Source organism: Phalacrocorax carbo, chromosome 2 (genome assembly GCF_963921805.1).
Source record: "Phalacrocorax carbo chromosome 2, bPhaCar2.1, whole genome shotgun sequence".
In the NCBI taxonomy this organism is placed as follows: domain Eukaryota; kingdom Metazoa; phylum Chordata; class Aves; order Suliformes; family Phalacrocoracidae; genus Phalacrocorax; species Phalacrocorax carbo.
Window position 1 is genome coordinate 24,046,619 of NC_087514.1, and position 21,038 is coordinate 24,067,656.

A 21,038-nucleotide genomic window follows, 5' to 3' on the forward strand; every position below is an offset into this window, starting at 1 on the left:
CCGGCCGCGCGAGCCAGCGGTGGGCAGCGCGAGGGGGGGGCACGCCCCCCAGGGAGGTGTGGGAGCCGCGGCCGCAGGCCGCCGTCAGCTCCGGCCTCCTGCCCCTGAGTGGCAGGGTCGGGGAAGTAATAAGCACTTCGCCATCTACCTTGACCACCTTGGAGAACAGCACGGAGTATTTGGTGGCATTTCTGAACACGTAAACTTTCATCCGAATAGCAGCGTCACTTTCCTAGGAAGAAAGCCGGCAGCTGCACGGTAGATAAAGTAAAAACAGGTCTGGTCACAGGGTTGTGGAGTTTCAAACCGCCGAGGTGTGTCACCTCAAGGTCCTTTCTATTTTCGGAAGCATTTTGTCTAAGAACCCTGGATAAAACCGCATCTCGACATTTTAATCTTGTGGTCGGTGTCGTATGGGTACCTATATTAACCCAAACTTACGACTTATTTTAAGTGTAAGGTCGTATTATGAAAGAGGTTCGGCAGGCGGCGGTTCCCGTAGCACGGAGCTGAAACAGGGACCGGCTGCTCCCTCGGTCACCGGCTCAGCCTCACCGGCGGTATGAGCTGCGCAGCTTCGACAGGCGTTCCGTGGGATTAGCCATCTCCCCTTTATTCCTGGAAAAATGTTTAACAAGTACTGTGTTTTGCCAATATGCTGGTTTAATTTACCTCATCACTCAAGAGGTTCCCTATTTTAAGAAAAATTCTTACTCCGTTTCTGAATATCGAATAAAAATTCTTTCCTAAGCACCCAAAAGCATCGATGTTTCATCAGTGGTAACTGACTGATGTTGTTTTCATAGTAGCAAATCACCTTCACACATAACCTATAGATTATCTAAAATAAACTTGAGGAATAATAAATAGTTGCGGTTTTCCTAATTTTGTATTTAAGTTAAACGTAAGGAAACTACAGTAATGATTTCAGACAGCTCACCTGCTTCTCCATACCTGAACCCTGGTAAACGCACACTAAGTAACTACCATCTCATAAATAAACAAATAAAAACCAGCTGGTATTATTTCTCCGGACACGTTTCTCATTCTAAAATGCACTTGCCAAACCCATCATTTTAAGAGGACTTGAGAATAAGACCGCCATAAAACAGTTAATTTTGTGAAACTAAGGTATCCGCTATTAAGAAAGAAATCACGTAATTGCATAATTATTAGCATCCTTTAAGTGTTCCCTTCGAAAAAATAGGATGTTTTACCGGACCTTAAAGCTTCGGTTACTTCAGCCGTTTCGGATAAAGCCCGGCTCCTTCGAGCGGAGCGCTTTAACACTAAACCCCCACTCTGATAAACGTGCTCCTCGGATTTAGAGTAGCAGGCGGGGTTGGGACTCTGCGGGAGACCTCCACCGTCCCCTAAGGTGAAACCGCTCCTGGGGAGCTGGCAGGGAAGCGTGAGGAAGGGCTTGTGGGGAGGTGCGGGGCGTACCTTTTAGGTGGGAAGGAAAAGCCGTCGCAGCCGAGCGCAGTGTGAGAGCGTTGCAGACTGTCTTACCTCATTCGTTTGTTTAGAAGCAACGTTCTCAGGTTTTGGTTGGTTGAGTTTGGGGTTTGTTTGTTTGTTTTGTTCTGGGGTTGTGGGGTGTTTTTTTGTTTGGTTTTTTTTTTTTTTTGTGTGACACTTCTTGTTAAACCACACTTTTTTGGTGTGATGCATTTGGTGTATTGCATTAAAAGCCGCAATTACAACTTGTTACATTTCTTGGATATTTCTGATCCTAGTCACATAAGTCCATCCGCGATGGGTGACAGAGGCAGAACTTGCAGCTGCCGTGTTGTCCCGCTTTAAGGAGCTAGCAAGCTGCCAATTTCACAGGGCAATTTATGTTATATTTATAAAACAGAATTATTTGAAAAAATATTTTCTCTCGATTAATGTGAAATAGATGATACAACAAAAACCACTTTCGGAAAACTTGTATTACATTTCTGAAAGTTTCTACTGATTTCTCCTTCTAATAAGGAAGGGAGAGATGTCCCAAGAGCCTTTCTCTTTGTACCCGTTACTGTTGCCTTGTAGGCACATAAAGCAATATTCTTTACCTAAAAATGTCACAATTTCCCCGGGCTGTGGATGGGCACTTGCCAACCCGAGTTTCCTCAGGCGCCTCTAGCCCGCCGGGCGCCGCCGCCCCCGCCCGGCTGCCGGGTCGGCTTTGCGAGGCTGGAGGAGCAGAGGTTGCCAAGGGGGAAGGCGTCAAACCTCACGTATAGGAATTACGTTACTCAATTTCGACGTTTCTTTGGAAAGCCTCTACTTGGTTTCTTTGGGTGTAGGTGTTGCTTTTAGACCCACACGCGACGATTTGACGTGTCTCGTTCAGACCCGAAATTCTTCTGGTGGAGGGAAGAAAACTGAGAGCGTAAACAGGAAAAGAACCAGAAAAATTAGAGATAACCCGGGCTAAATGTTATATCAAGAGGTGAAGGAGAGTAATACCCAGCAGAAGGAGGGCACAAGCCTGATTTATTTGGCCTTTCCTCTGTCCCTGAGCAGCGAGCGCCTGCTTCCCCCCCTCGGGCCTGCCGGTTCCCCGCCGCCTGCGTAGCCCCAGGTACCGAGCTCAGGAGAAACAAGCACTCAGTTGTTTTGGGTTTTTTTGTTGTTGTTGTTTGTGGGGGTTTTTTTTGGGTTTTTTGTTTGTTTGTTTTTTATTTAATGTACAGGTTAACTAAAACCACGGTAAAACCTAGGCGACGTCACCGGACATCTCTCACCCGACTGACAGCTGATTTAAAGGACTTGACAAATGCTCCGTGATTGTTTTGTTCCGGTACTAATTACCTCAGCTAGCACCCTCATAACTCAAGCTTAAAGCTTGTGCCGCAGGTAACGGTCATTATCTGTGAAAGCCTTTAGCTGGCCGCAATCGACCAGCACCTCCGAAGCCGTCCCTCAGCCCTGGTGCCCCCCCCGCAGGGAGCTAAGAGGGCTCTCGGAGGGGCGGGAAAGCCTCACCCTCGCCAAGCACCTAAGAAGCAGAGCAGGGGGAAGGACGGCCCACGGGCGCTTTTAATGGTGGGCTGGGTGTGGCGGAGGCCTCAGGGCTGGAGTTCAAAGCGTGAGGAGAAAGGCGAGCCTCGGCGGTGTCTCCTTGTGTCGCTGAGGAGCGGCCTCTTCCCTCGGGTGGAGCCGCTCTCCTCAGGCACCCGTCCCGCAGCCTGGGGCGGCGCCGTTCCCCCGAGGGCCGCAGCGCGGGGGAGGTGGCGCGGCAGCGGTTGGTAAGGGCGGGTAGTTCAAACCCAAGCGAGGGAAAGCGGCCGTCGCCGCCCGCGAGGAGCCGGGGGGGATGGAGAGAAGCGAAGCGGCTCCTCGCTAAGGGCAACGGGCCCCAGAGCCGGGCGGCGAGCTGTGAGGCGGCGGGACTCCCGTTCTCTGCAGCCAGCTGGTGAGGGGGGCTCATTGCCTTCCTCAGGGAGCTCCGTCGGCCGCCTCAGCTGTACTCGGTGGTAGGGGCCGCTAGGCTGTTTCCTGCGCCCAGCCATTTGCCAGATGAGGGGGTGAAGCTGTTCCTTTGCTCGTGTGCGGCATCCCCGGTGACAGAGACCCTCGGGTGCTAGTCCCCAAGTGGCCGTCAGTAATCTTCGTCGCCGGGTAATTAGACACTGCAGTGAACACATACATAGACCAACTGAAAACTACACCTCAGCTGGGTAACGTTTCTCTTGCATCTCTCTTTTCTCTCCACATCCTTTCTTACTTTATCAGTAAGGGTAAGCAACACTTTGAATACAGCACCCTTGCTTTGGAAGATCTCCAGTTGCTTCACAAATTAGGGTAAGTGACCCACACCTTGCAGACAGGATTTAGCTATGTCATCTTCAATATGAACACCTTTGAAAGTATTAATGACTTTGCTGGTTTTAGATCCTGGTTCTCAAAGAACAGGGTCTTCTGATAAAGTCAGTTTTACTACAGGTAAGATATGTGCTTAAATAACAGAAAAGATATTCTTGTATCACTGAAACTTTGCCTTTAGCTGTTTTGTTAACAAAGGTGAATGGTGATAAACAAGGACAGAAAATGTCTTGGCATAAATATGCAGTGTGCTACTGGGGAATGTAAATTGGTATCAGGAATGGGCATGACTTCATTCTAGAACTCATGTCTAAGTTATAGGCGCCATTTATACTGCCTTCGAGCAACTGACACTTTTACCTCTTTAGGACCCTTTGTAAGACTAAGGTTATCAGAAATTATTCCTTGTTTAAACATCCGAGTCTTGTTCTCAATTTAGCTTCGGTCTCTGAATAAGAAATATTCTGTTCTGTAAACTGCCAGGAGGTTTGCAGTTGACTTGTAGGTCAACTTGAGAACTACAGAATTAATAATAGATATGAGAAATGTATAGAGCACAAGAATCTACACTTAGCAGACATGGATTTTATTTCTTCCTCTGTGACTGACTTGCTGTGTGACTAGTCTTTTCCTCCCTGCATATCTGTTTTATGATGTCTAAAACAAGGTTAACAATGCTTTCAGAAATTACTTCAAGATCCCCAAATGAAAAGGGCTTGATATTACATATCAAATCTAGTTGATGGAACATTTATCCTGATGAAAAAGGAATTGCTTATAGAACACTAGACAGGTCATAAGAGGTTTTCTTGGGGCATCTCTTATGAATATAAGTAGCATCTCATTTTATTATGAGAGATGTTTAGCACCTCTGAAAGGCTTTCCCTTCTGTACTGTATTTGTAAAATGAGACCTTGTGTTAAAATTTAACTTGTACAAGGAGTAAGTTTGGAAAAAAAAAAAGTGTCTACAAAACTGAGGTGTATACTGGGATTTGCTGTAAAGAAATATTGTAGTGCAGCCTGTAAAGGCTATATTGTAGTGGCTTCCCTATAGTTTTTCTCAAAGCTGTTCTCTCAAAATCAATATAGTAGGCTCACAGGCCCCTCCTGCTGGACACTGCTGTATTTACAGCACATTTTTGGCTTTTGAGTTGTCAACGTGCCTTTAGTTCTGCTATTCTGATCATCCCTACAGCTGCAAAACCTTGTTTTTCTATGCTTTTATGTTACTTGAAACACAAGTTTGCTTAAATTATTTTATACTGTAATATTTTACATTTCCTCTACTCTTAGTTGTTCATAAGATCAGATCACTTCTCCCATGGAATGTCTGAGAAGGAAACTTGCAAGTGTGAGTTTTTGTTTTGTTGTTTCTTCAGCATGCCACCTGAATGCTAAGTTTCTAAGCCTGCAAGCCTGTGCACTTTTGTTAAATGTGTGTTTAGTTTGTGTTTAAGGAAAATATTAATAATTTTAAAGGTAAGTGTTGGTATGTGATTTTTTTTTTGAGGGTGGGGTTGAAAGTTTGAATAGATGTCTCTAAATAGCATTCAAAATTTAAATCTCTATCCATCAGTAGTTTCGGTAGGAATATCTCCTGCCAATGTTTACCAACTAACTGCAGTTCACCAAAATTTGGCATGGGAAATTAGGATTCTTTTTGTATATTACACAAAGATAATGCCCTGTTTTTCTCACAGGTCTCTTACAGGTCTTCCTCCTTTTACAGAAAGAGCTATGCTGATGTGATCCTCTGCTCATAGTGTGAATAATCAACTGATGAGCGGCAATGCACTACACAGAGACTCTTTATACCCTTTTCCTGTCTTTAAAAATTTATTTCCTAGTTCATGACACAGTATTTTCAGCCTATTGTCTAAAATGTTGGAAAGTGATGCAGAGGAAACACTAGATGCTGCTTGGAGTTGGTCCTGCACTGCCAAGGCAGTTATCCCAAATTGATGGAATAACTAGCTTAAAGTTATGCCCTTGTGTTTCTTATTTGCATTGGCATTTATTTCACCAAGTGAAAACAGGGTATAAGAAAAAGCAGTGAGGGAAAACAAATGTGAAAGTAAGGTATTTGTAGAGGAAAATGGGAGAGGGAAAGGAAGCAGGCCAGACTTTAGAGTTTGTTGTCATCTTGGGATGATTTTCACATGCCTTTCTTTCCTGGAGGAATTTTTCTCAGTTATGGGAATGGATTTTTTTTTAAATCTGTTTGATTTCATACTGATATGATTCCATAGGCTTTTGTGCCAAGTTCTCACAGTCTGCTCTTTAAACTTCTATATGCTCTTTGAACTTCTATATGTTGCTGTCTCCTCACAGTAGAAAACAAACCAAAGTACTTTCTGTATTGCAATAGTCTTATAAAGTGCCTTCAGTATGGGTCACAAAATGCTTGTTAAATGACCCAATATCATCACATAATAGTTCCCCTCCAGGCAGTTTGGGTTCCTACTGCTTGATTTGGTGGCTTAGGGCTTGACTGAGTCAGGACTGTTGGGATATTAGCAATGTCTTAATATTTGGTGTTTAAGCCCCCTTTAAAGACTATTTTTGTCTGCTCTGAAATTTCAATGACTATTTCCAGGCTTATGTTCCAAAATACCAGTTCTAGAGGCCAGTAACATACTCCAGTAAAAGATGCTGATTCAGACTCTGAAAGTCTTACAACATTGATGTGAACCACTATGGTTTCTGTGAGAAACCTCACATGGGCATTATTCATAACATCTTTTATACAATTACTGTGTCTTGTGTGTAGAAAGCAGTGACCTATTGCCACTCTGGTTAGGGTGGAGAAACTCTGCCATGTGTGAAGAGCAAAAATAAGTCTGTATTCTCACATCTCTTACTTAAATGGGTGCATCAGCCACTTAACTTTTCTAGGAAAAGCTATAGTAACTCTTGAAAGCTTTTATACTTACTAAGTTTTAAGAAATTTTATTTCTGTGCACGTGGTAAGAGGATGTATAGTCAGTCTATCAGTTTCTTTAAAGTGTAAAGGTTCAGAACACTCAGTTTACCCACAGAGCTGAGCAAAAGCAGAGGGCTTCTTTATAAGATAGCGTTTAAATGTTAAGGTAGATAAGAATGCACTGTTCACTTTGTAACTAGAGGTCAAATTTTATTCCCTCCAGGGACTGTAGGGATCTAAATAACAGGCAGACTTCTAGACTTCTGACTTCATGATTAATCCTCTCATTTTCCTTAAGGAAGAGATGCCTTTTTTTTCCTGAACTCATCTATTACCAGAGCTTATGCTAATTCTTGAGGACTGAACTGTTAGTGGTTGGATAAACCAATAACACAGTGCTAATAAAAATCTTAGTCCTATTGGAACGAGAAGGAGTTTTGTCACTGATTTAATCACAAATAAGACTGTAGTTGCTGTGTTGCTTATTTGAAGTGTTTTTTCTTGGATGAGTATTGGCAGATCAATTAGCTAACTGGATGTATGTTTTAATTTTCCCCACTTACGATAAACTATGCATTTTAATCACTCATTCTAACCATCTACTTGATTGTAGTTTATCTTTGTGTTCATGTATAAGCACTGTTTCTACTAAGACTAATGAAAATACTTTTGTCATGGCTGCTAGCTTGATAGACTTACACAAGGCTTTCTCACTAATCTGAGGGTGTTTTGGTGACCTCTTCTATAATTTGTTTCAGAAATAACACTGGTATCTTCATTTACAAAGTCAAAGCACCAAGCAGAAGATGTCAGACAATCATTCAGTAATGTTCAATATTCTTAAAAGAAATAGATTAACATCTCCCAGCAGCAATTTTAAATATTCCAGTTTTAAAGACACATGTTGTACTTCAGTATTTCTGGACAGCAGAAGCAATGAGTCCGTAAAAAATTCTGATGTAGAACATAAAGAAGCACTGAGCATAACAAGTTTATCACTGCTGCAAGAGCATTCTGAGCACATTCATCCAAATGCCCTCTCTCCCGTGTCATCATCTATTGAAAAAGAAATGAATTCTATCTCCTTATCAGAAAGAAGAGAAGCAAATAGAAGTGCAGGCTTTTTTGAAACTCCTAAAGTGAGTAGAAAAGGCTCCTCGCTACGCAGGAGGCTGCTTTTATCTAAGACTGTTCCAACTGGCACAACTGTAGAATGTTGTGAAAGACAACCTAGTCCTTCAGGAGGCAGCAGGAAAAAAATATGCTCTTGTGTTCTGAGTTTTGAAGAAAAACTCTTACAAACTGCTTCAGATTCTCCAAAAGATAAAAGTTACAAACCTCTGACAAATAGCACTTCAAAAACTGAGGACTCTAATCCCGATTGCCCCAAACGGAGACTTTCCTTTTCACAGCAAAGGACTTCTACACTAGATGAGTCCACATGTAAGGACCCCTTATTGCTAGAACCAGAAAGTTTATCTCCAATTCAGTGTAAGGCCATTATTGTTAGTAATGCCAATGAGTTCAATGGAAGCATCCTTACGAGTGTTAGTGATGGGTTGCTTAGGACTCCTACTTACAGTGTGTTACCTGAGGCCAATGAGGGTAAGTTCCCGATTTCTAGCAACAGTCTTGCAGAGAACTTTAACTTTGAAATATGTGATATAAACTCTCCCCCTGTTAAGATGGCAAGTTACCCAGATCTTTTAACACCTGAGGATAGTGGATATAATTCACTTCATTTGGACAAATCTGGAGACTCATTGTCTGATCATGAGCGGTCTTTCCACGAGTTCTTCCAGAAACGTAAAGAAGGCTTGAAAATTCTGCATAGTAAAAGAAAGACAAGAAAACTTGAACGAGTTAGAAGGCTATCCACTCTTCGGGAACAAGGCTCGCAGTCAGAGACAGAAGATCATCATGGCAGTCCTGCTACTTCAGCATGTATGTTAACAGAAGAAAGAGACTTTGTTAGTGAAGACCATGCATTAGTTTTAGAAGAACAGCCTGGTGGAGACCTAGTTGTAAGTTACGGAGATCTCTCAAGAACTCCAGCTCTGAAAATAGTTCATGAAATTTGCTTGCAAAGACAAAGATCAGACCAAAATCAAATATCAGAGAATGTTGATGGAACAGATATATTTGCATTAGAACATGTTCTTGCTGGACTTATTGGCAAGAAAATGGGCCTTGAAAAATTAGATATTTTAACAGAATTAAAATACAGAAATTTAAACCATGTTCTTGCTAGAGTTTTAGATGCTTTGACAGTGGAAAGTCTATGCAGGTAAGTACTGCTGTTCCCCCCCATCTCCCCCCTTAGCCCTCCCACCCCTCACAAAAAAAGTGCAAATATGTGTTTCTGCAAGTAAATTAAAATAACTTCTGGAATAGTGGGTGTTGTCAATACAGTTTTTTGTTTCTGGGGAAATTAAAAGTTTTGTCACTATTAACCAAGTGGCTTTTTCTACATAGTTCTAAAAATATATTGTATGAGGGAATTAAATATCAAACAAACAAAAAGCCAAACATGGGAATTATAAACTTAAAACTAAATCACAGTACTTCTAAATTTTAGAATATATTAAAAATTTCTCTAAGCCTTGAAAGTAATTTCTTCTCATTACAAGTTCCCCAATAACACACAGTACTCAAAACACATTTTGTAGATTTTTTTCCTTGTGTTATCTAATTTCCTCAGTTATTTCTAAGCCCAAAGATGCTCAAAGAATTTTTCTTCATTTATAATGTTTTAGATTAATTTTTAATCAATAGAAACTAATTTATTTCAAAGAAATCAAGAGTGCCACGTGTATTAATAGTTACAAAGGGAATGGGAGAATAGGTGGAAGTATAAGGACATGGATGTTTTCAGAGCCCTTAACATGCAAAAATGTGACTTCAGAAACAAAGTTGGTAAGTGGCTTATGTGGAAAGAAGAAAGTTATTTGATTTAGTAAGTCAAAAATATGCTGTGTTTATATTTCAATGGTTCTCTAGACTCCATTATTCTATACAGTGGCGCACAATAGTATGAGATCTGTGTTTCATAACAATACTGTGAGCTCTTGAAATATATAGCAGGAGTCTGTAAAATGGCCAATAGTCTGAAATCATGTAAAAATCTTTAAAAGGTAGTCTTACTATCATGACTTCTGTACTACCTGGCAAAAATGTGAAAGTGGACAACATTTTTCATTCATTTCCAGCATCTGGAAAGTAAGCAAAAACTGGCGTGAAATCATTGTACAAGATAAAAGTGCAGATAAGAGGAGAAAGTTGTACCTACAACACCTGAAAGAAGCTGAGGTAAGGTTTGTCTCAAAGGTAATATTATTTTGAAGTGTGAAAGAGGACCTGTCAGAGGAAAGAAGAAACATCTGTAGAGCTACAGAAAGGTAATTGGTAGAGGCACTTCCAACATGAGTATTCAAACAGGAGAATGTAATAGCTTTTGTTGCTTTTTCAACTGTCCACAGTTGGAGTAATAGTCTTTCAACCATGTGATACTCTCTTTTTTTCTGTCGTGTTGTGTGTCCGTGTGTTGTTCCCCCCCCCCCCCCCCCCCCTTCTTGAGAATCCTCTAGGATCTCTTCCTCAGCTGATTCTGGCTTTGGATCTTAAACCCTGTTCATACCTTTGTGCCATGTGGTTCCTTATTTTCAGTTTCACTGTAGTCCGCCGTGCGGTAGGACCCACTCTAGACTACTTCCTGATTATTTTCAGGAGTGCTTGTGGCTAAGCTTCCTCATGGTGTTCTTATGAACATCAGGAGGACATACAAAAGTTTCTTAAGAGGCATCTAGAAAAGTAAGCATATTAATAACAGTGTAATTTTTTTTAGATCTTCCACGTGTGTATACATGTACACTTAAGTGTAACCTTGCTCTAACTGTGACAAATCTTATGCTTGCTATTGAGATGTCTCCTAATTCAGAAACCCGAGGACCAGTAGAGAGTGATAAGACAGTTGGCTTTTCAGCCTGCTCATGAGACTTTGTTTTCAATGGTTCTGGTCTCTTGTTCCTTTACTAAATATAAACATTTAATGGGAAGTACATGCACTATACAAAATTTCCTGCAACATCACATTAGAAAAGAGTGGGGGGACACAGAAACAAAACAAACAAACTAACAAAAAAATGAACTTCAAATCCCAATGAAATAAACCCCTGATTTGCTTCCTTTTGTGTGTGTTTTTTTTCTGTGTTTCTTTTTTCTTATAAACTTTAACAGGAATATTTCTTGAAAGCTGAAGATGCTGCCACAAGACTTAATGTTCTCAATAGATCTGCTCTAAGGCCCGTTCAAGCTCAAGCCAGAACTCCTGTAGTACTAACACCACGTTCATACACTGAACTTACACCCAGGAGATGCAGTTCTGTTCCCCATTCAACTAGTAGACAGGAAGAATACATAAAAGTAGGTAGCTAAGAAACTCTTTGCTTTCAGTTTTTTAGAAAATCTTCATTTACAAGCACTAAGTAGCTCTTATCTCTCTCTTGCTACAGGTTGCTAAAACTCTGTTCACTGATGAAGCTCTAAAACCCTGTCCAAGATGTCAATATCCTGCTAAATATCAATTGGTAAAGAAACGGGGACTATGTAGCAGGGAGGCATGTGCATTTGAGTTCTGTATCTTATGTCTGCGTGCTTTCCATGGGTCAAAAGAATGTAATAGTTTATCTGCAGAACAGAAGAACAAAAAAGATGCTCCTCCAGGAAGTGCCCAAAGCAAAAGAAATTTAAAAAGACTCTAGATTTGTAAGGCATGTAAGTCCTTACACTTAATTCCTTTCCCCTTCTCCTAAATTCCAAATCTTGTTCACATTCTTCCTAAATATATGCATTTTGAAAGTCTAATTCAATGTGGTTTTGCTGACTTATCAAGATACCTTCTCATGTATATATCTTAATCAGTTTAGTATATTTTTGGGTTTTTAAAGTGAACATTTTGAAACATTTTATGTCGTTTTACCTGTTCTATAGTAGCTAGGCACTTACTAACACCTTAAATTTTTTAATAAAGTACCTTAAATGTAGTCTTTGATATCTAGCTTACAGCACCTCATAAATGTTTAAAAATGTGATTCTTGTCTTAAAGACAAATTAAAGAAAATTATTTTTATTTAAAAAATCTTTTAAATGGGGTTTATTTATTCACTTTAAATGACAGTAAATGTTTTCAAAGTATCTTAAAGTGGGGCACTAGGTGTGTATGCAAGAAATACTTCTACCTATGTAAATAATGGTACCTCAAAAGCAATATATTGCCTGAATTTTATATCAGAGTAATTATTTTGTTGTTCTCTTAGCCTCTGTAGTGCAAGTCAATGGAACAGTAATTTCTAAATCAAGCTGATGCTGTGTGGATACTCTGTTTTATTGTTTTTTACAGAGTTTTGTCTTTACCTGAAAACTTCAGGTGATACATTCACATCTCTGAATATGCTGTTGCATTAACCTTGATGTGGGGAACTTACATTTTTTCTTAGTCTGACCTTACTTCAGTTTCCCGATACTGGATTATCTTCATACTTCTGCTTGAATTAAAGGATTATCTACTGCTAGAAATCATCCTTTCTCTAGCTGTAGATTTAATTAAGGGAATTTACAGATTTTGCCCTTGAACTAAATATGCTGATCCTTTACAGAAAAAACTTAATCTGCCCCTCAGAAGTCAAATTATATTTGTGTGTTTTTTGTGTGTTGTTTTTTTTTTCTTAAACTCCTAGAAATTGTAAACAGCTTGAAATATAGGTGACAGAAGTGGACTTGCGCTATGAGATATAATATCAGTTTACTTCTCCAACTGATATTGTCATACTTGTCCTTTCAAGGACTTAATTTGTCACAAGCATCTTGCAGAACACTTGTAATCAGCTGCTGTGTCTTCCCCACTCTCCCTCTGATTTTGTCCTTTGTGTTATATTTTGTGATGTTGTAACTTCACTGTGTGTATTTGTAGGTAAACCTTATCACTGAGCTACTTAAAAAGTAGTCTGATAAAAAAAGCACCTTCAACTAGAGCAATAAGCAGTGTATTTGCCTCTTAATATTTACTCACGTATCACTTTATTTTTGTCTAAAAATTACAAATAACTGCTGAGATTTTTTTCGTCTCCACAAAATCTGTGGATGTTTAAGACAAATGGACCAGGATAATTTGATTCAGGATGTTCTAGAGACGTCACTTCCTATTTATTATCTCTAACTGTTGAGATTTGTAATTGGTTAGTACTTTTAGTGTACTTGATTTCTGGGACAATAACTCCACATAGTATTTGGAAGGAGGGGGAACAACATGGTGAGTAAAATGTCATAGAATTTTTAGTGCTGACTTTTTTTACCAATCATGGTATCATTAAAGAAGGGATAAACCCAATATACCAGACAGAAAATAATGATTGTTGGATGAATAAAATTATCAACACTTTCATTCCATACTTATTTGAATTTGCTAAGCCTTTGCATTATTCTTGACTAGGGTTAGATTGGTAGCACTGAACTGGAATACTGAAAGAGGAGTTTATATATAATCTATTCTGAGGGAACAATTGAGGGGAAGGATGTTGGGACAAGTAACTATACATTTTTAGAAATGTTTAATAGTTTCTATTGAAGGTTAAACTGGCATGACGAAGGACAACTTTCTAGGCAGGAAGTTATATTACACAATAATCTGAATGCATATAGTTTGTAACTTCCTAAGAAACAAAACTAATCCAAACTAAGCTATTATTGAATTATCAAACGAAATAGGGGATGGTAGTAACTGCAATACAGAATAAGTACAGCATGTGATAGTATGTAAAACTGCTGTTGGCATCACTGCCTTTAAGTGCATCCTTGAAATTGATGGGAGAGTTATGCCAGACGGGAGTGGATTTAGCTTGCTTTCTGATGTGCAGTATTGCAGTCCAGTCCAGAAATACATGAGGTGCAAGCCTTGTTTTGAAAACTTTCGTAATCATTCTGGAAGTATTTCTGAAACAGGTGCACCTTTGGATGGAAAGCTGTATGGGAAGTCAATTTAAGAATCAGTTAAGTGTCCTTTCCTTCTGAGGAAAAAAAATAAAATCTGGTAAGATGTATGACCTTCTCCAAAGCACTTGCTTTTGCTAAAATCTGAATAATTCAGGAAAAATAGGGGTGGTAAATTGGTTCTGGTGTAGGCATTATTTGTTTTTTAAAGGTAGGATCTTTGACACCTACAGTGTCCATCCCACAAGGAGTAGTTTGAGAGGAAAAATACTTGAACTCTATTTTGAGTATTTCCCCCCTGTTTTGGCATATTTAAAACTTTTTTCCCCCCTTCTAAATCTGCCTCACAAAAATGTCTTCCTGAATCAAATGTCTCTTGTTCAGTTAGGTCTATCGTGAATGTAACTGTGCTCATGTTTGGTTGAAATATGTTCTCTGCTGTTGTTCACTGCTACACCAGAGGCGAGGGGAAGTGAGAAAGCCAGACTTCTTGCCTATTGGTAATGTTCCTCTCTGGTAGTGACTTTTTAAAAAATAAAATTAGCTTTATGTCTTGACATAAGGGAGAAATAAAATAGTGATATACTTAATGTGTGGGTAATGGATAACATCTAATAGAACACAAGATATGTTATAGTTACCTAATAGCCTCTAATAGTTTGGGTGAAAGGAATCAAAATTCTTTCATGATATTTGATTGAGTTATAGACAGAAATTAAGTCTTTGGGGTAGGAGAGTGGCAGTAGCTCTTCCGAGTCCCTCTTAGTATGCTTTTTTCTGTGTATTGTATCCCTTGATTTGTCTCAAACAGATACCACCAAGCTGTATGAGTCTGGACTCGAATGAAACCGCAAAGGAGAACATAAGTTCCTACTTTGTGTTAAAAAACCGAACAACTCCCCCCTCCAAAGGCCTGCAAAACAACCCCCTCCCACCCACCCCCCCAAACCTACCAACTGTTAAAAAAAAACCCCACAACAAAAAACCCAAACAAAAAAACCCCACAACAAAAAACCCAAACAAAAAAACCCCACCAAACATGACACCATCACCCCCAAACAACAACACAAAAACCCCAAACAAACCAGTCCATGAGTGTCAGGGAGTCTAGAGATTAACTTTCTTTTTCTACTGGGCTGAATTAATTCAGAGACCCAAGGTCAGGTACTAAAACTTCTGGCTAGCACACAGAGAAGGAGGATGCAAAAGTGGTCCTTGGGTAGAAATTCTAATGTGAAGAGTTTCCTAAAATATCCTACCCGTGATTATTCTCCAGCTCAAGAATTTTTCTTACAATTGACAACAGATTGTTGGAAAGGGAGGAGTGAATTGTCTTTCATTCTGGAATATGGGGGTAATGAGATTAAAATTAATGTTCAAAATAATATTGGGTTTATTTGCTGCTGAAAACTTCATTCTTGCAATTCTTATTTCCTTTCAGACAGCCATGATCTATAGAGGGAGGAGTGATATTGCCTACAAAGAATGCCCAGGCAATGCATTTAGATTTCTGAAGGTGACGGTTTGAGCCAGAGCTGTGGGTTTAAGTTCTAAAAAAGAATTCTTAGAAGTGACCTTTTCCTGCTGACAGATGTTGCTACAAGAATTGTACTTCATAAATCGTTTTTTTGGAGCAGTAACCATAAACCTCAAGTGGTCTGTGAGAAGGAAATTGAAGTTACTTAAGTCTCTGATCATTCTTTCTTTGGTGACAAGTATGGAAGAGTTTAGGCAAAAAATTGTTATAAATCTTTTGAACTGTTTATAGGACAGAGAATGTCCGTATGTTCTATCACTAACTAGCTAAAAATTACAAAAGTTTGTTCATTAAATTAAGCAGCTCATCAACATAATGTCAGGTTATTTTCATATTTCATATATTGATTATTCATTAATACCCCTGAGGCTATTTAGGTTAATTTTAATACAAGTAACCCCTTTTCTTTCTGTTTTCATAGGCACATGAAGAAATACAGGAGTGGTAGATTAGAAAGGGACTCCTGGAGTCTGGAGCAAACTCTTGTGTCAACTCATCAAGTTCTGTCTTAAAACTGGATAGATTACGGTCTCATGACCTTTGTGTTGGAGACCTATCCCAGATTGCTCTACTATTCAGTTAACCAGTTGCCTTTTTTTCAGCATTGCTATTAAAATAGCTGTTCTATACATCTGTTCCTCTCCTTAGACTTTTTTTCCCCAATGTTATGATTGTGTAGTATAAATATCCCCTCGCTCTTTATTTAATTGACAAAAAAACTCTGAACTCAGTCTCATCCCTTAGATAACACCTCTGTTTCATGGACTGTCTTACTGTCTCTTCTCTCTTTCCATTGGAATCTGTTCTGTGAACCTTTGCAACCAGTATTCCAGGTAAAACCTCCTCAAGACCTTGAAAAATATTAGGGCTTTTTTTCTCTGCCAGAAATACTTTGACCAATGCATACTAAGTTCAGAATTTATTTTATATATCTTCTGCATGCTTGCAGTTTAGTCACTTGGTATAGTACTCCCACATCCTTACCTCACAAATTTTGGAAAGATTCTTTTATTTTCCATAAACTTACTGAACCATAAGTGCATAACTTCATACTTTGTACTGCTAAGCTTCAGGCTTTCCCCCCCCTCCCCCTACTCCAGCCTTGTGGTGATTTAGTATTTGGTGTGATTAGATTATATTTTGCAAGTGTAAATCCTTTGTAGTGATTCTTAAGTACTGAATTGTGTGTAATAATGTGTTATTTGAGGCCTGAAGAACACATCTCCTAGAAATGCCTTGTTCTGCCAAGACTCAGTAGCTCAGTACCTAGCCTATATGTAGACCATTGGGATACAAATTAAAGTTTTCCTCTGGCATGAATTAATCACATTTTCCTGGTGCACGTTTTGATAGATTAGATGCTACACAGATTGTGGTAATAGAAACATCTTTGGCTTTTAAACACAAAGTTTGGTTGTGTTGAACATTCTCCCATCTTTGGAAGAAATCTGTACCAAAGGAGCACTCCCACAAAACATTGGAATTTCAGGTTCAATTTTCCTCTATCCTTGTCCCATAGTGTACTCTAGTGTACAAAAACTATTATTGGGATGCAGGTATTTTCTGGCCTTGCTGTTGGAAGTGTTTCTGTCAAGAAACTGTTCCAAGACTCTGTCCCAAAGGGGCACAGTAAGATGGGAGCATGGTGGTTTTTTTTTTTTTTTTAGTGAAAATCAAGATATGGGTCCTGATTTCTGCTCCAAACAAATGCTCATTGGTGCACTGTTTAAGTTCCTGTTCTGGACTTTTTCCTTGGTTTAAGTAATTATCATAGAGTAGTCCAGGGAGAATATCATACAACACAGAATAGATAACAAGAAAACAAGCTAATTCTTGAAGTGCTTTGCTCAATTAGCTAACTTAAATGTGTAACTATCTTAAGGGTGGAACTGCTTTTCTCACTGAAAATAGTCCTTGGTTTCAAATGCATACATTCCATTGACAAAATATTTTATCACAAGGGGGCACCAGAGATTTTTCTTACAGAACAGAACTTTAGTTGCTTTAACCCTTACACACGAACTCAACATTACAAATGCAAAATGTTTTGAATAGCTGAAAGCAAGGGTGGCCATAATTCCTGCCCCCGGGAGCTGCATACCAAAATGTTCAAGAGAAGAGTGGCATCCTGGGAAGTGATTCAGATGGTATTACTTCTCCAGGGCCTCCTTTACAGGGTGAAGCTGTGCTGGGCATAGAGCCAGGTCCTACAGCAACCAGGCAAGATCATGGAATCATAGACTGGCCTAAACAGCACCTGGTGGCTCAGTTCCTCTCTCAGCCATGGACTTAGATTATCCAGCAGTCTCTATGCCAGCCTGGTGTTGGCTACAAAGTGTAACTCCCACATGGAAGTGTTGAAGTATTTGAGAGCTGATAGTTTCAGGAGCTGCACACTCTGAGCTTTATTTCCCAACTACAAAAAAAGTATTTGATAACAAAATCCAATGTAGTTTTACAAAGTATGGATAATTTACAAGTGCCTCCTCAATCTATCATGACTTAAAATGATTGCAGGAAAAATACCTTATTGTGTGCATTTTATTCATACTTAATTGATGTTTTGATAGCTTTAGTGAACAAGAAAGTGAAAACAAACTTTTTCAAACTCAAAATTGGAAGGGGCCAAGTGTTCTCACGTAAGATATTTTAAACAATGTCAAAATGGCAGAATTTTTTTAGTTTTAGTCTGTTAAATGAAGACTGGGTGAGAATTTGGGAACTTAATGTGTTCTTTATTCTTTAACTAGGTACTTCAGGAGTCCAGGAGAGCAATAGGTAGGAAAGTAGAATACCTACAAAATAAGAAGGCTGTAATTTTGTATGCTTTTCTGAAGCATTATTGAAATCTTACAGAGCACTAGTTATAGATTCTTATATCATTCTTAACACCTGTTGTGTTGACACTGCTGTATTCTGGAAGCTGGTGTACATGAAATCTTTGTGTTTCCTCCAGCTTTTTCTTTTTAGCTGGATCAGACTCCCAGTCTGCTTCATTATACAGCTGGACAGGCAGCCAAGGCAGTATAACACAGAAAGGTGGGAAATGATGGTCAGTGGGATGCACTGTCTCAAACAGCACCGCTGCTATCCACTGGCTCGATGTATCAGTTACATCCCACATGGATAACTTGGCTCTTAGCTGGGGAATTCTGGGTTTGGGGGCTGCCTTTGACATCCGTTTGATTGTAACAGCAAGACTGGAAAGACATGCATGTACTTAATGTTTCTTATTGGGTATATGCCCCCTACTGTCAGGGGATGATCTCGTTAAAGGATGTGTTTGGCACTATAGGCATGTGTTATTCCTATCTGCTGAAGCTTCTGCATATGCCTCTTGCATTAGCCCCATAGTTGGCTAGAACACCTGTTAAGCCAAGATCAAGGAACTGATCTGACTTAAACTAAGCTACAAGTAACCCCAGAAAAAAAAATTGTCATGAAAATTACTTGCACAACTAAAAGTAAGAAGTGGTGGTAAACATGCAAGGCTTAAATTAGCACAGCCAAAATGTATTATAAAACATGACTCCAGTTTATCTACATGAAAAATAGACAATAGACAGTGACAGTGCAATCTTTTGTATGTGATGCCAAAATTTCTGCTACATCCTGATAGTGACATCTCTGAGAAATAACTGCCATAGTTTCTTCTGATCTGTATCTTATGTTTCAGTTGAAAGCTATGCTACATTAACTGTAGTAAGGCTGCTAGCAATAAACTCTCTCTGCCTTGCTGTAAACTTATGCACCATGCCAATTTTTTTATCTTGCATGTGGTTTGATAGCTGTGGGTCTAGTAGTTCTTCCCTGATTTTCATATTGTCTTCACAGAATTACTTTATTTCTAATGTACTTCTTCAAACTGCCCCAATCTTGCTGAACAGCTTTTTCAATTAGTCTTAATGGTCCTTTCCAAAGTTAGAAAAGATAGTGTGATAATCTCCTAAAGTTCTAGCAGTTATCTCTTAAGACACTAGTAAAAACTTCTGAAGGGATCAGATGACTGCAGATATGAAGTAGGTAGCTGGCATGTAGGTAGCAAGACTACAAATGTATATCACAAATTTCTAAGTGGTCCTTACAAATTCTGATTCACTTTCCAGGTATGCCTCTGTATTCCTTTATTTTTTCCAAGACCTGTACTAAGCAAAGGGAAGTCAAACTTTATTTAAAGCTTTTAAACTTGGTAAAACACCTCTACCTTGTCCTGGAAGAATAAGATTGTTATAGGAATCCTTGGCCATTGGTGACATGGACAAGTCAAGGAATATTCTCCAGTGGCTATCCAAATAGAGACCCTTGTAGACTCTTCAGGCTCTTCGGACCTGCATTCCCTCTGACAGTCTCCTCCACTAGTAAAAGTTTCCTAACGATGGTAGACCAAAGCTATGTCTCATCTTTTCTATTTAGCCCTTCAAGCACTTTCTTTTTTTTCCTCTTCATCTAAACTATCTTCAGGAATGGCTTTTTTTTCTCTCTCCTTTCAGAATTCTTTTGAGTGCTTATATTCCCAGTAACTGTTTCTTTGTGTGTGTGTATGAACTTTTTCTGACAGACACAGAATTGCATTAAACCGTGCTGTAAACTGGAACTTTCAGATTCAACACATAGAGGCCACACCACTACAACGGGCAGCTTCTGCCATTTTGCCAACAGAATAATTTAAGGCATTTAAGGGCCAGCTATCTGATTATCAATTAGTGCTTTCCTCTCAGGATCTGACTCCTATTTTGGCAGTTCTGCAGTCAATATTTAAGTAGGTTTCCTAGCACCTGTTTTCAGTTTGAGATTGCTGCTTTCAGATGCAAAAGCTATAATGTATGTGGCAATCATCCAAAGAAGAAAGTAGTTACATTTAACTAAAGTTAGATTTCTGCAAAGATATTTAGGTATTAAAGATATCACATTATGAAATGTCCACCTCTACCTGAGATGGGGAGTTTCTATTGAAAATCTGTGGTAATTAGTTCATGGCTGCCCTTGGAGATCCCTCTGGATACCTATCTGCATTTTTAAATAGTATTCACTACTTTTTTGTATAAGTAACTAATTGTGGGGATGTTCATGACTTCACTGTGACCATTGCCAGGAATCAGACACAGGTTAGTACCTAAAAACAAAAATGCACATTTGGACTTAATAAAGCAACCCAATTTATGTCTGTCTTTACTTGAGCAAGTCACAAAGAAGAGACTTGTTCACCCAGCAAGCTGGCATAGCTTTTACATGCATATTTCTTTGGGAGCAAAGTTTTGATCTGATTTGCTGGGTGATACTTTGAAACACTTTCCCTGCTAAATGTTTGAAAGCATAAATTTCTGAGAAGTGTGGAGGAAAGGAACAATGACAGATTAAAGTCTTGACTGAAAGTTCACCTCTCCAAATGGCTCTTCAGTAATAAGCAGAGGAGGGAGATGGCAGCAGGGATGGAGAGGACAAATGTATGTTTTCCTCCCATTTGTCTTCCCGTGCAGATATCTTCCTGTGCTGGCCTTCTGCTGGATTACTGCTTTCCCAAGATGCTAATAATTTGAAATCTACTTCTAGTCTTTTTGCTTTCTCTTGTCTAGAATTTTACTGTATTATTACATTTTTTAAGACTTATTCTCCATTCTGTCTAGCCATTCATCTTTTCTACAAGTTCAGATGCTTTTCTGGGGCAGATCATGGCTTTGACTATATCCATGAAATATTCTGTAGGTCTGCAATTCTGCTAAGATAAATAATCATCCAAATGAAAATAAGAGCATGGAAAGAGAAAAATGTGGAAAAG

At 39.3% G+C, this 21,038-nt stretch overlaps 1 protein-coding gene across 1 annotated transcript; it reads left to right on the forward strand.

Moving 5' to 3' along the window:
- The first annotated feature begins 7,547 nt into the window (after positions 1–7,547).
- On the forward strand, positions 7,548–11,501 carry FBXO43 (F-box protein 43). Its single transcript, XM_009505730.2, has 4 exons — positions 7,548–9,028; positions 9,951–10,050; positions 10,978–11,163; positions 11,253–11,501. The coding sequence occupies exons 1-4, from the start codon at positions 7,548–7,550 to the stop codon at positions 11,499–11,501; spliced, it is 2,016 nt and encodes a 671-aa protein (XP_009504025.2).
- Positions 11,502–21,038: the final 9,537 nt, after the last annotated feature.

What these genes read in the sequence shown, in the direction of transcription:
- FBXO43 (XM_009505730.2), top strand. Translation starts at nt 7,548, where the DNA reads ATGTCAGACAATCATTCAGTAATGTTCAATATTCTTAAAAGAAATAGA. An exon ending in ACAGTGGAAAGTCTATGCAG is followed by an intron (nt 9,029 to 9,950) that starts GTAAGTACTGCT and finishes ATTCATTTCCAG; the next exon opens with CATCTGGAAAGTAAGCAAAA. An exon ending in GACAGGAAGAATACATAAAA is followed by an intron (nt 11,164 to 11,252) that starts GTAGGTAGCTAA and finishes CTCTTGCTACAG; the next exon opens with GTTGCTAAAACTCTGTTCAC.